The sequence below is a fragment of the Suillus paluster genome, assembly GCF_016628075.1.
Source record: "Suillus paluster strain FC165 chromosome Unknown EDB91scaffold_8, whole genome shotgun sequence".
Taxonomy (NCBI): domain Eukaryota; kingdom Fungi; phylum Basidiomycota; class Agaricomycetes; order Boletales; family Suillaceae; genus Suillus; species Suillus paluster.
Window position 1 is genome coordinate 119,240 of NW_024537568.1, and position 15,876 is coordinate 135,115.

General features: G+C 45.6%; 4 protein-coding genes across 4 annotated transcripts; 2 read left to right on the forward strand and 2 right to left on the reverse strand.

The window, feature by feature from the left end:
* Positions 1 to 1,006: 1,006 nt before the first annotated feature.
* On the reverse strand, positions 1,007 to 2,119 carry EDB91DRAFT_1244667 (uncharacterized protein; the record flags this gene model as incomplete). Its single annotated transcript, XM_041322434.1, has 3 exons — positions 1,007 to 1,450; positions 1,504 to 1,796; positions 1,849 to 2,119. The coding sequence occupies 3 exons, from the start codon at positions 2,117 to 2,119 to the stop codon at positions 1,007 to 1,009; spliced, it is 1,008 nt and encodes a 335-aa protein (XP_041180871.1).
* Positions 2,120 to 4,672: 2,553 nt separating this feature from the next.
* EDB91DRAFT_1078994 (uncharacterized protein) lies at positions 4,673 to 5,431 on the forward strand (the record flags this gene model as incomplete). The annotated part of the gene is made up of 2 exons (XM_041315072.1): positions 4,673 to 4,997; positions 5,139 to 5,431. 2 exons carry the CDS (start codon positions 4,673 to 4,675, stop codon positions 5,429 to 5,431), a joined length of 618 nt encoding a protein of 205 aa, XP_041180872.1.
* A 2,180-nt stretch (positions 5,432 to 7,611) lies between these two features.
* Positions 7,612 to 10,669, reverse strand: EDB91DRAFT_1244668 (uncharacterized protein; the record flags this gene model as incomplete). The annotated part of the gene is made up of 11 exons (XM_041322435.1): positions 7,612 to 7,912; positions 7,963 to 8,030; positions 8,078 to 8,325; positions 8,377 to 8,481; positions 8,539 to 8,889; positions 8,944 to 9,080; positions 9,129 to 9,310; positions 9,363 to 9,509; positions 9,554 to 10,149; positions 10,210 to 10,386; positions 10,444 to 10,669. 11 exons carry the CDS (start codon positions 10,667 to 10,669, stop codon positions 7,612 to 7,614), a joined length of 2,538 nt encoding a protein of 845 aa, XP_041180873.1.
* A 2,816-nt stretch (positions 10,670 to 13,485) lies between these two features.
* EDB91DRAFT_1244670 (uncharacterized protein) lies at positions 13,486 to 15,380 on the forward strand (the record flags this gene model as incomplete). The annotated part of the gene is made up of 4 exons (XM_041322436.1): positions 13,486 to 13,528; positions 13,580 to 13,760; positions 13,820 to 14,427; positions 14,479 to 15,380. The coding sequence occupies 4 exons, from the start codon at positions 13,486 to 13,488 to the stop codon at positions 15,378 to 15,380; spliced, it is 1,734 nt and encodes a 577-aa protein (XP_041180874.1).
* Between the last annotated feature and the right edge of the window lie 496 nt (positions 15,381 to 15,876).

Here is a 15,876-nt window from a genome sequence, read left to right on the forward strand (position 1 = left end):
GCATTGTACGATATGAGGATCTCAATGACTGACTTCCTTTGCCTAGATATATCATGCAACATGTTATCATTGCTGAAGCCACGAGCTCGATGCATACTCCATCAGCAAAAGACCCATAATTTTCACTTACAACTTCAGTAACTAAACCAAAAGCAAACTGCTCAAAAGCACTTATGAGCAAAGTCACATTTGCTGATGTCTGGCTTAGGGGAGTGTCGATGATTTCAGTCAGTCTTCTGTCAATGATGTATTGCGGCTCTGGAGCAGGAGCTCAAAACTATGAGGGCAACCAGCACTATGGAGCAAGCTGTGAGTCCCAAACCTCCTTTTACTTGCATGATGAGCTCTTATTCAGTTTGGTTGTAATGCGCACAGACAATCCAACTCCAATGTACACAAAGGACAGGGCATTCACTGGCTCATTTCTTTGTTCGACAGCCTTGAGAACCTCGTGGCCAAAAAAAATTGACACATAAGAGTTACTGCAACCACTTGATTCCCAAGACGAGCTTATTGTGAATTGAGAGTGTGTTTGAACATTTCTCCTGGCCATATTTCTGCTTTACGAGTCACTGTGTGTTCTCAGCTGCGAAAAGGTGCAGACAGTGCACGAGGGGACAACACCACAAATCTCAAACATGCAGTAGTGTCATGGCTCACAGAACTTTTTCATCCATTGGACCCCCCCCCTTCATACCACAATCAAAGACGATCACAGGTTTGATCACAATACTACCAGCATGCTCTTGTGTCCAGTCGATTATGTGTGATCTCTTTCTTTGTACATGTGGAAGTTTTCACTTTTGTTGGGTTGAAACTAGTTATACTAATTGTGGTGTCTCATACAAGCGTAAGATTCTGTGGGTTTACAACATAGTTAGCTAGAGAGTACATTGAGATGCATCCGTAAATTTAAAAGACATTAATGGTTGTGCGCATCTGATTCTTCGTCATCGTCAAAAGTGCGAGCACATTTCTTCCCCTTTGCCTTGCTTCGCACCGCAGCTCAATCATCCTTCATCTTCCTCTTCATCTTCATGACTTGCCTGCAAAACACAGATGCAGCCCCCCTCGACATTCCAACATCACTAATGTAAAAATTGGAGTCGAAATTGACTGCGGCTGTTAGATATATGATGCCTTGACAGCACAGAGTGTTTGAATACTGATTGAAGTTCATTGCTGGAAAACAATGGTCGATAACATCGATCACGTTGTAAATGGTCAGCCATGGCTCATCATCAGACTCGCCATCCGTCTCCAGGCACATTGCGTGCGAGCGTTTGACACTAGACTGCACTGGATAGTTTTGACCGGCTGCCTCACTCCTGCCAGTGAAATGGATGTGATTGTGAGTGATTGGACTTGGCGGGGTGACTGGGTCAGTTGAAACATTGGAGAGGCTGCTTCTGCCATCTGTTTCTGCTCTAACCTTCTTTGAAATAGATTTCTAGAAAGAAATATCACATTAGAATGACTTTATCTCATAGCGGAACAACATACAAAGTTTAATATCTTGATGTTCACGACTTTTTTCTTCCTGCCTAAGTACCGCTTTGCTCTCACTGACTTAAATACATTTTTAAGGTCAAAAGAAGTCTTCAAACAAGCCGGTAAATCTGAACGACGGTCCGTCGACAGTCGCCAACCAAGTTCACTGGCCTGGGGCGAGATATCCATATAGGCATGGATGCGGTAAAACACATCATAGAAAGGGGTATTGTCTGCAAATCCAACATCAACATAAGCAGTTGCAACATCAGCATTGGTTGTATGCTGGGGAATGCGAAAATTATCTGGTTATGAAGATACATCGGTACACATTGAACAATTGAGGATGAAGCTTACATGTCAAACCCTGAGAGTTGGCATGTGCATCAGTGACGTCCTCAGCACAGAGCTCAGGGAGTTCTTGTCTGGCCCCTAGCAGATAAGTGGTAGTCTGTACCCGTCTGTGTCGTGCGGAGTTGGAGATGGCTTCATCGAGGCTTCGATTGGACAGTATTTCCTGGTCTAGAGAATTTGTAGGGGAGGGAGACTCAGACATCATGCAATGTTGTTGATCCTCCTTGAGCTGCCCCTCTTTTATATCATCGAGTCCTGTAGTGATGATGCACATTCAAGGTAAGATCAACTCCACTCCCACCAGAGGTCCAAAGAGTGGTGTAAGACTATTATGTATTGCCAAGTCATTTTGGAGTCATTACTAAACACACAGGGAAGGTCCCCACCCTACTCAATCAAACCTGAATCTCAGCACTGTGTTCCTCTGATGCAGGTGTGGAGTGATGCCGTACTTCTGATCTACCTGTTTGTAAAGAGTTAATCGGTCACCACTCGAACCGACAAGCGTGATGTAAGCTTTCAGTGGTGGATTGAGCTAGACTAGCAGATCCCCAGGAGGTTGATTGAAGACACGCCCTGACTCTGATGAAGGGAAGGAGACGGTAGGATCTTGTAGACAAGTAGATAGCGCTCCTGTTGTAATTTATATGGAGAGGGGGGGTATTGCCCTAAAAATTCTGCAGACAGGGGATACGAAGGAGAATCCAGGAATTCCGAGCATTCCTGGTGTTCAGCATAAACTTGAGGGGACAGTACTGAGGAAAGGAAACATCTGTAGTTATCTTTGACTGCTTCAAACACGTAGGGTTCATGTTCATATGACAGGAAGTTGGAATGACCTTGGAGCAAGGTCCACAATTTTACACCTTTGTGACGGCTATTCAAATAATCAAGGACCCCGCTGTGGGGAATTCCCCCACTGTAGGTGTAAAACCCCATCCTTTCCACATTGTCTCACATCAGTTCCGCATATTCCGCACGTTCCGCATTTCCCACGCATCGTCTGATGGGTTCTGCATTCCCGCGCATCCTTCGGAACCCACCTGCACTATCCGATATTCCCACGCATCGTCGGACAACCTTTGCATGTCCTGTCCCCATCCTTCCAGGTCCATTGGTATGCTGTATTGCTCTTCCTGTTGTTCCTAACGTTATCCGGATCAAACTGACACATGCCCTTATGGCTCGGACCCCTATTCCGGAGTATTGTGCCCATGTGCACTGCCTCCCTTCACTTCCGCTTCCTGAGAACTTACTACCTGTACCTCAGTGTTCCTTGAAAATAATCTTCCCTTTAAGTAGGGGTACTCAGGGCTTGGGTGTTTTTGATCGAAATCCCATCTTCTACCTTTCGACTTTTCTCCCACTTTTCCTTTACCTTACTAGAGGACCACTTTGACTTATGCCCACTATCAATCTAACCTTGTGATATACTTCCTTCGACTTGACCTGCGAGTTCCGACGAATCAGTATGTTCCACGCTTTATCCGTTCGAGTTCCATTTCATTCCGCTTGGGTTCCACTTGAGTTCCACTTGTTCTGCTCGGGTTCCGCTTGTTCCGCTTGTTCCGCATTTTTGCAGATCCTCATCCTACCTGTGGTAGGGTTGATTAGGGTCGCTTAGACAGAGATTAGCACTCCCCAGTAGCAATCCCCTTCAGGGTCGAACACGCTTGTTCTCAAGTGAGGCAGCAAGCAGCAAAGACCCAACTGTGTAGTAGATCGATTTCACTCCACTGCACTTGTTGTACCCACACCGCGCAGAAAGCCTAGCCTCTCACACGGGGTCAGGAGACTGAGGGTGGTTGAAAATTGTGTTCGTGTTCAAGACGGCTGTTCGAAGACAATCAAAGACCCCATGCGGAAAGCCTGGCCTCTCACACGGGGTCGAGGGACTGAGTTGAATGTGAATGATACAATGTGTGATGTGTGTTCCTCAAAGATTCGGCATGCTTGAAGCCCCAGGATTGAAGGCGATCCCGGCAAGCGGTGCGGTAAGAGGTGTAAAAGTCGATGTTGATAGATACATCAGATGCGAGGTGATGCGTGCGTGTGATATGTAAATGTCTGAGGAACCCAGGAATGCCTGGCATTTGGGAGGGTTTTAGTGAAAGGGAAGCGTGCTGAAGAGAAGGGGAATGCTTCAAACGGGTATGGTCCTGTCCGTACTACAATAGAAAGTCAGAAGGGTCTAGTAAATGCGAGATCCGCAATATACTAGTGCTAACACCCCTGTGATGGTCGTGGAGTGCAGATTGAGTCCGTGCTCGAAGACTCAGAATGTTTAGAGTCCAGACAGCTGTTCAAAGACGATAAAGGACCCCATGCGGAAAGCCAGGCCTCTCACACAAGGTCAGGAGACTGAGTCTACTGTGTATGTAATTATATAGGTGACACGAGAAGCCAAAGAGCAAGGCGAGAGAGAAGCTACAATTAGGAATCCAGGAACATCATCGTTCTAAGAATCCAAGTCAGTCGCAGATGCCATAAAGTTCAATAATAGGTAGTGAGAGTGACGAAGAAAGCGTGCCCGGGACTTAGTCTCAAAATGATTGGAATGATTACATAAGATTATTTATAACTTACATAATTTAATTGTTGCACCAAAGTTCCAAGTTTGGCCAGTTGGTGGTCACGCTCCATCCACTTCACAAAATGACACAATGATTCCGCCATAGCCAATGTTCAATGTAAGGACCTTCCTCTTTCACCAGCAACTCTAAACTTCTCTTTCCCATACCCCTGCTATCATCTGAATCTTGGAACGACAATGTTCCTGGATTCTAAACATCTATTGCCTGTACCAATACTAAATCTTGGAACAACAATGTTCCCGAGTTCTGTTCAAAGATATACCTATGCATCGGATGTGCATTGTGGAACCTTCCCATATCCAGTGGCTAGTGACAGAAAATTTGGCGCGGTGGAATGTAATTACCAGAACAGTGCCAGGACAGGAATACTGCTGGGTAGTGACAAACCCATGATAGGTCCAGCACCGCCCCTGTTCTCAAGCGAGAATGATTGGTCTACAACAGTTGATTACTGGTTGAGCAATCACCCATACCGTGCTTACGTCCCTTCAAACCCTGGCAATAACGTCAACTTCCCCATGGGTCATTGGGTCTCGGATTGGGGTGTTAGCAACCACCGTATGTGTTGGAAATTAACATTAGATATGTCCAAAATGATTTTTAGCATACATAAAAATGTGCGAAAAATAATTCACACTCTCATCTCCACCTATGACCTCAAGTGTACCTTCCCCCCCATTCTCTCCTTATGCTGGTTAGGGGATCAATTCTATACAGAGGAGGCATTGGCTGCAAAGATTGCAGAAGCCCGATATCACATACTGGAGCAGTACAGGTTCATAGCGTTTCACATCAAGAATCGTCCTGACTGGATTACACATCCAAACTTATCAACTGTCAAGGATCTAATAATCAGCGCCGGTCTCACAGAATGCACATATCGAGGGTGCATAGTAGATTTCAAGAAGTTGCATTTCGAAGAGTTGTGGATGCTTATTGAGCATCAAGTCCCAATCCACTACCAATGGTTTCCACTTCAGTCAACCACTTGAAATGACCTCTTAGGTCTATGTGTTTGTGGCTAGCAAAGGACCTAGTAGGTGTCTTCTAGGATGGTATTCCCATTATTTTACCCTATGTTCTGGGATGTCCTGGCCCACTCTGAATGCAGTATTTGGGCTATCCCTAGTACCCATTTGTGATCTTTCCCAGTCCCATCCGGGATACATTTGGCATGTCTCTAGGACATCCCAGAGCATTTATTTCATGTGCTTTCCCATCATAAATCAGAGTGATAGGGGTCCTTTTAGAACATTTTGACGGCATTAAAATTCACAATTTGTACATTCATAGAAGGAGTAGTACTAGGTATTTAAGGGCGATCTATGTGCTTGAACCACGATTTTGAGATATACCACAAAACTGACCCTTGCTAGCATATATAATGTTTGTGAGATGCACTTTGAGGAGGGAGTGGTGGGTGGGTGCAAAACAGTGATAGACGACACTGAGTGCAGTACTAGTTGCTGAGTAATCAAATTTTCTTGCGATTGATGGTACTAAGCAAGACAGCGGTGGCTGAAATCCTGGTTTTCGCATAGACCTTGTTCTATGTACGCACTTGTTCCTCACACTCACGCAGAACGCAATATACAGATGTCAAATAAAATTTACTATCTGGGCTGTCCTGCTGACCCTAATTACACTGTTTGGGCCCTGCCACCTACCTCTCTACTACTATCTGGGCCCTCCCACTCACCCAAATTACAATTCCCATCTACCTCTCTACTACTGTCTGGGCTCTCCCGTCTACCTCTCTACTACAGTACTACTATCTGGGCCTTCCCGCTCACCCAAATTACACTGGCTGGGCTCTCCCGTTTACCTATCTACTACTATCTGGGCTCACCTGCTGACCCTGATTACACTGGATGGGCTCTCCCATCCACCTATCTACTACTATCTGGGCCTTCCCGCTCACCCAAATTACACTGGCTGGGTTCTCCCGTTTAGCTATCTACTACTATCTGGGCTCACCCGCTGACCCAAATTACACTAGCTGGGCTCTCCCGTCTACCTATCTACTACTATCTGGGCTCACCCACTGACCCTGATTACACTGGATGGGCTCTCCCATCTACCTCTATACTAGTATCTGGGCTTTCCCGCTCACCCTACTTATGCTCTTACATGCTGGTCTTGCGCCCAGTCAGTCATACAGACAGTCCATGTCATTAAATAACATTGCAGTTTGACTCCCCACCCACTTTGACTACAACTTGCACTGCTCAAATTCTTTCAGCAGCTCAACAAAGCTACATCATCAACAGTTCTACCGACACCAACTGTCCCCAGAACTTTCCGTGCATGTCCCACCCGCACCGGACTCTTTGACCACCCTCACCTGCCAGATGTGCCTCATCCACATTTGGCAATCCCTAAGTAAGCCCATGCTGGGCCATTAATTTGCTCGTGATCAGCTCTCATAGACTTCGGTGTATATTCAAATCACGTGCTTTCAGCATTGGTATTCTACACAAAATACACATATTTCTATTTACCTGAGCACAGTGAACACAAATACATCATATAAAAATTGAAATCTACAAGAACCAGCATTTTGTGCAAAGTACATGTTATGCTACATAATTGCTAGTGTGGTAGACTGATTAGGACGGCATGCAAAGACTTAGCAACATTTTGATGATATGACCCGCAGTCAGTAGTCATACAATCTGGTGTGTAAGAAATATCAGGACTTATAGTGTAATGGTTTGCATGTGTGTGTGCAAGCGCACAGTGTCAATCTGAGTGTGAGTTCGAACCCACTGCCATGCAATTTAAATTTTGGTGTAATTTCTTTTCTTCAGTCTGCCTCTGACAACAAATCAGATACAGTGCGAAAACCATGATATCAATATTTCACAGGTTTTAGGGCCTCGGTCAGTAGTGTACACATATGATTGCAATATACAAATTCATCAACAAAAGGTAGACAGACATGACCTGTATTGTTCCGACACACGAGAGTACTATAATACAAAGAAATGTCAAAGCTTCATCCACGCAAGAGATAACTGAAGGGATGAGGTACACGAAGTACAGCAGTGAGAGGTACACGAAGTACAACAGCTAGAGGTACACGAAGTACAAAAACTTGAGGCACTACTATGAACAGGCAAGCAAAAGTCACGTTGAATGAGTAGACAGCACAATTCTTGTCTGAACAATGTTAGTAGCGAAACCACGAAGGTCCGTCTTCATAATGAGAGTCACCAGCTCCCCTTACTTGGAACCTCTGATTGTAGTCATTAGCATGATTGTGCCGGCATGAGTGAGCAGGACATCGAGGATATGAATGGTCCTCGCTATGTCCGACAGGAGATGTCTCGCGTTGTCTGTAGGTGGGCCAATAGTGCCTTGTGTGAGAGGGTCCATCTTGCACAGGGTAGACAGGAGGTGAACGTGAATATTCATGACGGCGGTTTGGAGCAATGAAGTTTCTGTCCTTGCGACGAGGGTAGGGCTCAATTCTGAGCCATTAAGTTAGTATACGTTGGAAGTCATGAAAGGTAAGACATACTCCATGTCTGCGTCATTACGAGAATTAGTGGGACGTTCCTCCATGCAGCACACGAATGTAGGGTCGACCTGAAGAGGATCAACATTGGATGAAAACGGAATAGCATAGCATTTACCCATAAAGCTTTCTTCGCCTTAAACGGCAGGCTAGTCTGTTGTCTTCCACCGCCGACGGGTTCATCTCTGCTCGTAGGCAGAACAGGGCGAGGTTTACGATCAAACAAATCTGGCGCTTGAGGAAGATAATTTTCCTTGCAGCAATGTACTGCTGTGAAATTTGTAGGGGGACATTGGTTTGATGGCAAGGTTGGGGGGCTCGGAGTGACAGGAGATTCATGATCACTTGGCAGCGTTTCGTGAGTATCTGGATGTGCTTCATGAGCTGCTAATAAATCTTCAGGGACAGACACCTTACATTTTGCGGAGTCAACCAGCTTGCATAGGACAACATCCAAGGCACTGGTCACCAAGGGGATGTCAAACATCTCCGGCACCTCGTCATCGAGCTGCTTGATACATTCTTGCACAACTGAAATGAGAAAACAAACGATACAATGATAACATGGAGATGACATACCATCTGGCCAAGCTGCAAACTTGATCTCGGGTACATCAATGTCTAATTCACTCATGACGTCTTCCACAGTGCGGGCCTGACCTCGGTGCTTGCCCTTTGACTTCTTTTTCTCTATCTCGAACAAGCTCTCAGCTTCAGTGCGGAGTTCTGCCTTGTAATAGGAATGTGCTTTGCGCTTGATGAAAGGAACAACGAGTAGCTTGAGGTGCTGTGAACTTAGGTTGTGAGGATTGAATTCGGGACTGATAGGGAGGATGTCGTCAGGCCAGTTCTTAATCATGAACTTGTACTGGAAAGCATAGTCAAGAAGCTTCCGCCACTGGACTGCTTTGGGTCGATACCCAAACTTCGCTATTTGAGCCGACTTCAGTGAATCGTTGAATGTGGACAAACTTGAGTACTCACAAGTGTGCTCGAGTACCATAATTGGCCATATCCTCCTGTAACGGTCGCGGGGAGCCTCGTTTGGCTTTGAGAGTAGAATCTCATAAGCCCCTACTCCCCCCATAAACTGCGGCACAGATATATTGTAGCCTTTCACTCTGTGAATATATCAGAAGGTAGGAAAAACCCAGAAGGATCAGACGTACTTTGTTGTGGTCACGACCCAATCTAAAATTGCGCGAGCATCCAGTTGATGCTCATTGATCAACTTGACTATGAGGTCAGAGCCCGCAACAAAGCCGGACGCCTGTCGAGCAGCCTCGTCTTGTGTTGTATCAAATATACAGCTGATGATCTCGATTCCTTCAAGGCGAGAATAAGCAGACAACTATATTGAGTCATTAGTCATAGCTTAGAATGCGCTAAGGAAGTAGATGTACCTTTCTTGCAATATCCTCCCTCATTGACAAGATGGTCTTGGCACGTGATTGATTGGTATTGTCACCAGTAATGTTATAGTTGCGAATTATGTCCCACTGTTCGTTCTCCTTGCCCATTGCATGATAGTGTTTGCGTTGATGTTCTTTCTAGTCGATGATAGCTGAGACTCTGGAGTTAGCATCATCTATACCACAGAAATGGGGGACTGACATTCTTTGTCCTTGCGAGGGTGATTATCCATGAACCAGCGTTGGTGGGCATTCCAATCAGACTCTGATCGTGAATGCTTGATGGACAGACCAGCCTCAATGAGAATAGCGCGCACGGACTTGCCATACTTGGCGCCAATCACCCGAGCTTCTTCTGCTGTTTTCTTTCCAAGTTCCTGAGCCTCATTGATGCCCTCCTGACATAGCCAGCCACATTTTAAATGGCCTGAGAGTTCTTCTTCATTCTCACTGAGGTCAATGTCCGGCATAGGGCCAAAGACTATACTGGCTGGAGTGGGGTTGCTGCCATGTGGAATAGATGCATTAACATGCTTTGTGCGAACGGTTGTCGAGTGAGTAGTTACTGAAGACTTCTTCCTGCGCTTAGTAGGTGGGGAAGACGGGCTGTTGTGGTCGAGGTTGAGGTCTTCGCCTGCATCTGACTCATGGGCGGAACCTTCATCGGATGTTGCGGGGCCTTCATGGTAGCTGGTATCCAATGAAGAGGTTTGAGGACCATGGTCGAAACTTAAATTGTAGTTGCCTGTCTTGGCCCTTCGGGGCCGAAGTCTCCTGGCTGCGCACAACAGATGACCATCAGCCCTCCCCACTAAGAAAAAAATAATATAGTACATACCTAGCGGAGTCTCAAGGTCCTCATTATTTTCACCATCCTCAGGCTCTTCATCGGCATCCTCGGGCTCTTCATCGGCGTCCTTAGGCTCTTCATCAGCATCCTCAGACCCCTCACCAGCACCCTCAGGCTCTTCATCGACATCCTTGGCATCGTTGTCGCTATCACCTTCTATGCTGTCTTCATGATGACAACTGTCAGCATTCCCAACCGTATATTAAATGAGATATAGAATACCTGGTGAAGTCTTTTCACGTATGGAGCCATCATTATCCTCATCCTCGTCTTCATTAGCCTCGCTGTCTTCACAGTCTTTGTTACTGTTATTGTCATGAGCATCATTGTCACTACCGCAGTTCATATCATCATCTTCATCCATGCGAGAGTCCGTAACCAGCACATCATTGTCAATGACAGATGTATCTATGAAAGGGGTTGGTATAGTGATTGTAGCAAATGCCATAAATCATTACCTCAGGAATGGTCGCTTTCCAACTGAATTCCAGAAGAGACGGAGCCCGCTGAAGAATTTATGTTTTGTTTGTGAGGGCGAGCAAGGATTTTAGCATAGTCTTCAAAGCTCATGCTCGAGGAACATCGGGGTAGAGGACGAGGTTTTAGCTGGTTACGGTCATCCGGAACAGGAGAGAACTCCTGGACAGCATTTCTTTTGCGCTTACTTTTTTGTTTGGCGGGGGGGTTGATAGCAATACCACTGCGTGTGCACATGACATAGCTGCCAGACACTGTGGAGCCATGAGTGCCAGTATTGGTTGCACCACGATGGGCTGCATTTCTGGTGGATGGTGCCATTGGAACGTAGACGGGCTTGATACTAAGAAAATGGGTGCTTTTTACACGAATGTAAGAAGCAGGCAGCTTGTGAAACACGAAGTCTTACAGCTAAATTTCAAGACTTGAAGTCTTGACAGGACGATAGAAGAGTATAGGAGACTAATGATTACGAGTCAAAAGAAGAAAAATTCTTGTAAAAAAACACGAACATTGCGGACTTTAACTGATAGTAAGGCGCCCAATACACATCAAGAAAAAATATTCTAAAGTTATAATCCCGCCCAATCAACACCGGAACGAACAGAGTTACATTGAAAGAACATTGTCAGAATAATGTAATATTCACCACAAAGGATCATATACTAACTTATTGTGGATGGTTCACATTAACAAAGCTTCGAAAATTACACAAATGAGGGCCCAGATGGGTGATGGGGCAAATACAAGCTTCTCTGGTGAGTGGATGTGATGATATTGAAACTTCCATCTCTGTAAGCTAGCAGGTAAACCACAGGCATACTGTAGGTTAAATAAAGTTGCACTGTACTAAATATTCTGATTGGGTGAGAGGGCGCAAATGCTAGCGCCTCTTTCCTAATATGGTAATGGCTGCTCGCTGCGAACAACAGCAAGTGCACGATCCTACTCAAACATGAGAATAAAGATATCAGCTAGAAATAAAGAACGTACATACATAGCACCAGGCTAACTCCAAACTAGTTTGGTTGTGATCTGTAAAGTGGTAAAAAGTGTCACTGCAACAACTCAAATAGAAAGCGAGGAAAATTACTTTGATTGCTTGGACCTCGTTCTCGAGACCACCGATATCAGTGTAACTTCGAGTGAGATCCTCGTCCAAGTTCACGACGCTGACCAGTGGACAAAACTCTTGATCAAATGGTAAGAATCAAGGCTACTTTTGCATACCCCAGCCTTTGGTTATCTGTTGTAAGTAGAATGAATCAATTACATTAATGTAAGACGGGGGGAGGATGTACTGATTGGTAGTTAGAATACGAAGTTTTGAGGCATTCAGACGATCAAAAAGAATAAAATTGCCGGACATGCACTTTTGCAGAGGATGAATAGACATTGGTGCATTTTTGAGGCATCCGACTCATAGTCAGACAGCCAGACAGTGCTGGATGATGCGAAGTCACCCAGGCAAAGCTTGTCTGCCTTGAAGGCAGACCACACGATGAGGCCAGTCATTGTTGTTGAGGTGGAGACAAGGGTAAACAATGAGGATGTCGATAAAAAGCCCTGCATACAATCAATTAGAATAGAATTAATGGACACATACCTTTGTAGAGGATGGATCGATATGGGCGAAGTGTTGAGGCAGTACCGTAGGACCGTGATCTGACTCATAGTCAGACGGCCAGATAGCGCTGGATGACACGAAGTCACCCAGGCAAATTGTCTGTCTCGAAGGCAGACCATACAACGAGGCCAGAAGATGTGAGGTGGAGAGATGGGGGCAAACGATGAGGCCAGATGATGAGGTGGAAATGGGGTAAACGATGTGGCTAGACGATGAGTGCCATTGAGTGGAGATGGGCATTATGGGCGCAAAGTTGATGAATTACTAAAATTGTCGAAATCAGAAGGGCCTTCCCAGGCTTTCGCCTGGGCTTTCCCACTATAGGTAAGGGCTTTCCCACACTGATTCAAAGTGTAGACTTCACACTTTGAAATTTGAACAACGCCAAAGTCCATTTCCTCCCTCATTCTCGACACTCTGCATCACGGTGGTCAACATTCCCCAACTCCTATAGTCTACCTTCGTGGTGGGCATACTGTGAGCAGCAACTTCGTGTTGCTTGCTCCTGTTGATTGCTTAGACTTCGGTCAGCAGTCTTGTCTTCCACCAGGCAGTATCTTGCGATCACCACCACCACTGTCTTCAACCGCCACAGTTGTTCTTCCCCCCAGTAATTTCTTATAATGTAAGTATTGTCTTGCCACCACCACCACAATTGTCTTCAAGCACCAGCATCGTTTTTCCACAGCCAGAACTGCGTTCCACCCACAACTAGGAATTGTCTTAAACCGCCAGATCTGTCTTCAGCCGCTAGAACAACCTTCTGTCCGACTTGACTGATTCATCTGCATGCTGTTGCTGATATACTGATCTTGTTCAAGACTGCTGTAGACCTCCATAGGTAAGTACATTCATTATATTTGGTCACGCTATCATGACTGACATTGGGTCTTTAACCAGACTCTTCTCACTCAAGACTCCTGTCGCCCTTTACAGTAAGTTTCTTTACTACATTGATTCATGCTATCATTACTGACATCACACCCTCATTAGATTTCTCTTCAGTCTTTCTTCAAGACTCTCTTATTATCTGCCTTTGTGGTAGCGTTTAAATCAGCAGTGACTTCGAGTTGTTGTTTGATTTAAATTTCCTTCCTCAGTGACTACGAGTCGCTGTGTGTTTCCCCATCCTCAATATCATGATCCCTGGAGCTACCACCATGTCGATTCCTGTCTTCAAGCTGTTCATGCGCGATGGCGACCGTGCGTTTTAGATTCTTCATACATCTACTGCTCTTGACTGACGATGTTCAGGTTACCTGACTGCCACTGATGCTTTCTGTGTGGTTACGTATGCCCACCGAGTGATCACCACTCCTAACATGAAATTCATTCCTCAACCCTTCGACAATGAATCCGACATCATTCAAGTGTGCACAGATGGTAGATATTGGGCCCTGGATCCCTTCCAGTGGCCACAGATGTATGACAACTTGTATGCTCGAAGTTTTGCAATCCCTCGCCGGGAAGCCTATGTGGACACACGCAGGTTAGCAATTACAAGGTTGCTATAATGCACAAGGAGGATCATGTTGTTGGGTGGGTGCATGCGATGCGTGCTGTCTATGAGCGCTTCCAGCAAGCCATGGCCTGGTGTGACATTGTCATAATCGTTGCTGAATATCAGCACCGGTTTCTCAATATCTGGGCGGTTCTAGACTACTACGAAATTATTGAGCCCCGCATGCGATTCATTGACACTACGCATAAGGTTGACCCTAAATGGATGGGTTGTTTCACTGAAGATGTCACTATCGCCACGAAGGTGCACACTACTGGAGTTCCTGCCTGGCTTATCCGCGATGCCAGACTTGTCAATTCCAACATGAACATCATCAAAGTCGTTTCCTTCACACCACCTGATGACCTCGTCATCGGCATGTACCACAATCCCATCAAACTCTTTGCTCAACCATTCAACATCATCACCAGAGGTCCCAATAATCGCCGGCATCACAAGGCCGCTCATCAGCCATATTCCAACTTTGAGAAGTTGCTGGTTCCAAAACCCCAAGTGGAACAGCTGGTAACGAGGGAGTCATTGGTAGGAAAGGCTTGTGTAGACAAAGGGAAGGCCAAAATGAATGCCAAGCCTGCACCGTGTAAGTTCATAATTTCTATTCCATGGTTGTTGCATCTAATTAATTCATCAGACAATGCAACTGCTCCCCATCAGAATAAAGTTGTTTCTGGCCGTGACAAGTGGTTTGATATAGATCACCCTTTCATGCCGCCAATGAATTCTTTCTTCAAGATAGCATTGGAGGAAGTGAAGAAAGAATTCCTCTGCATCAAGCATTTCAGTTACAAAATGGATGATGGTTACTCGCTTCCCGATCCAGGGTTATTCATTAACATTCTTTCCCCGCAATCCTTGATGAAGTACCTTGCCAACTGGCTGACGTGCCACCCAAGTTGGATAGAACATGTCTATGACGAAAGGCCTCTACCCCTTCCTCGCGCCCGGAGCTGGCATGATTTCTTGATATCTCAGCACGCTCAGGATCTTTCAAACATGCAGACCTCCGGAAAGACCAGCAAGTCGAAAGCAGCGACTGCTTTACTTTTCCAAAAGGAAGTTCCGGTACTGCAGGCCTTGTGGGCAGCACTCACAAATGTTCACTGGCATGGAAAGGACATAGCCATTTCCATGCTCGACAATCCCCCCGCAGATTATGAACTTCTCAACCTGGATGAACATCTTGGGCACGAAGCACGTAAGGACAAGGAGGCGAGGAAGGAAAGGATGGAGCTTCTTCATAGCATTTTCCTGTCAAAGTTGTTGAAAGTTTGGAACAGGGATTTACCACAAGAGAACGACGGACTCAATGCACCATCTTTCACCGCCGCTTTACCATATTTCAAAAGTTTCCGCAAGGTGTCGTCAATGTGGGAGCACTTTCCCGAGTCCCTCAAACAACCTTTTGATGCTACCGGACGTGAGCACAATATATGGATGGGGATGAAGGAATGCTGTCTGTTCTATGTTCAGTCTTATTTCGACAATACTGGCCGTCCACCTATCATTCCTCACTTACTGTATTCGGTCGCCTAGATGTTGATGCTGTGTGCTTGTTTCCCATTGCAATGATTGTGCTCTTACGGATTTAATGTACATATACCCCCAATAGTCAATAATTTGTATACCATCATGTGTCACTAATGCTGTTTCATCCATACCGGACTTTGTCATGGTCAAACAGGTTATCTTAGACATCAACATTTATTTTCCCCATACTGCTAACATTTCAGTTTCACAGAACAGAGGGTACACGAACAGCTAGTGTTCCTTCCTTCACGTTTGCTAGCCCTCATTTGCTCCAAAGGTTCATTGATGTATTTGCCCATTTTTTCGTTTTTGTATTCGACATAAGTTTGGGACTTTGGGTTCCTCTGAGCGTTCAGTAGTTGACTTTGTGTCAACGCTGACCTTAGTGCGGGCTTTGTGCTTGCCTTCAACACTCTCATAGTCGACTTCATGTTGACACCAACCTTAACACGGGCTTCGTGCTTGCCTTCGACTATCTCATAGTCAACTTCATGTTAACACT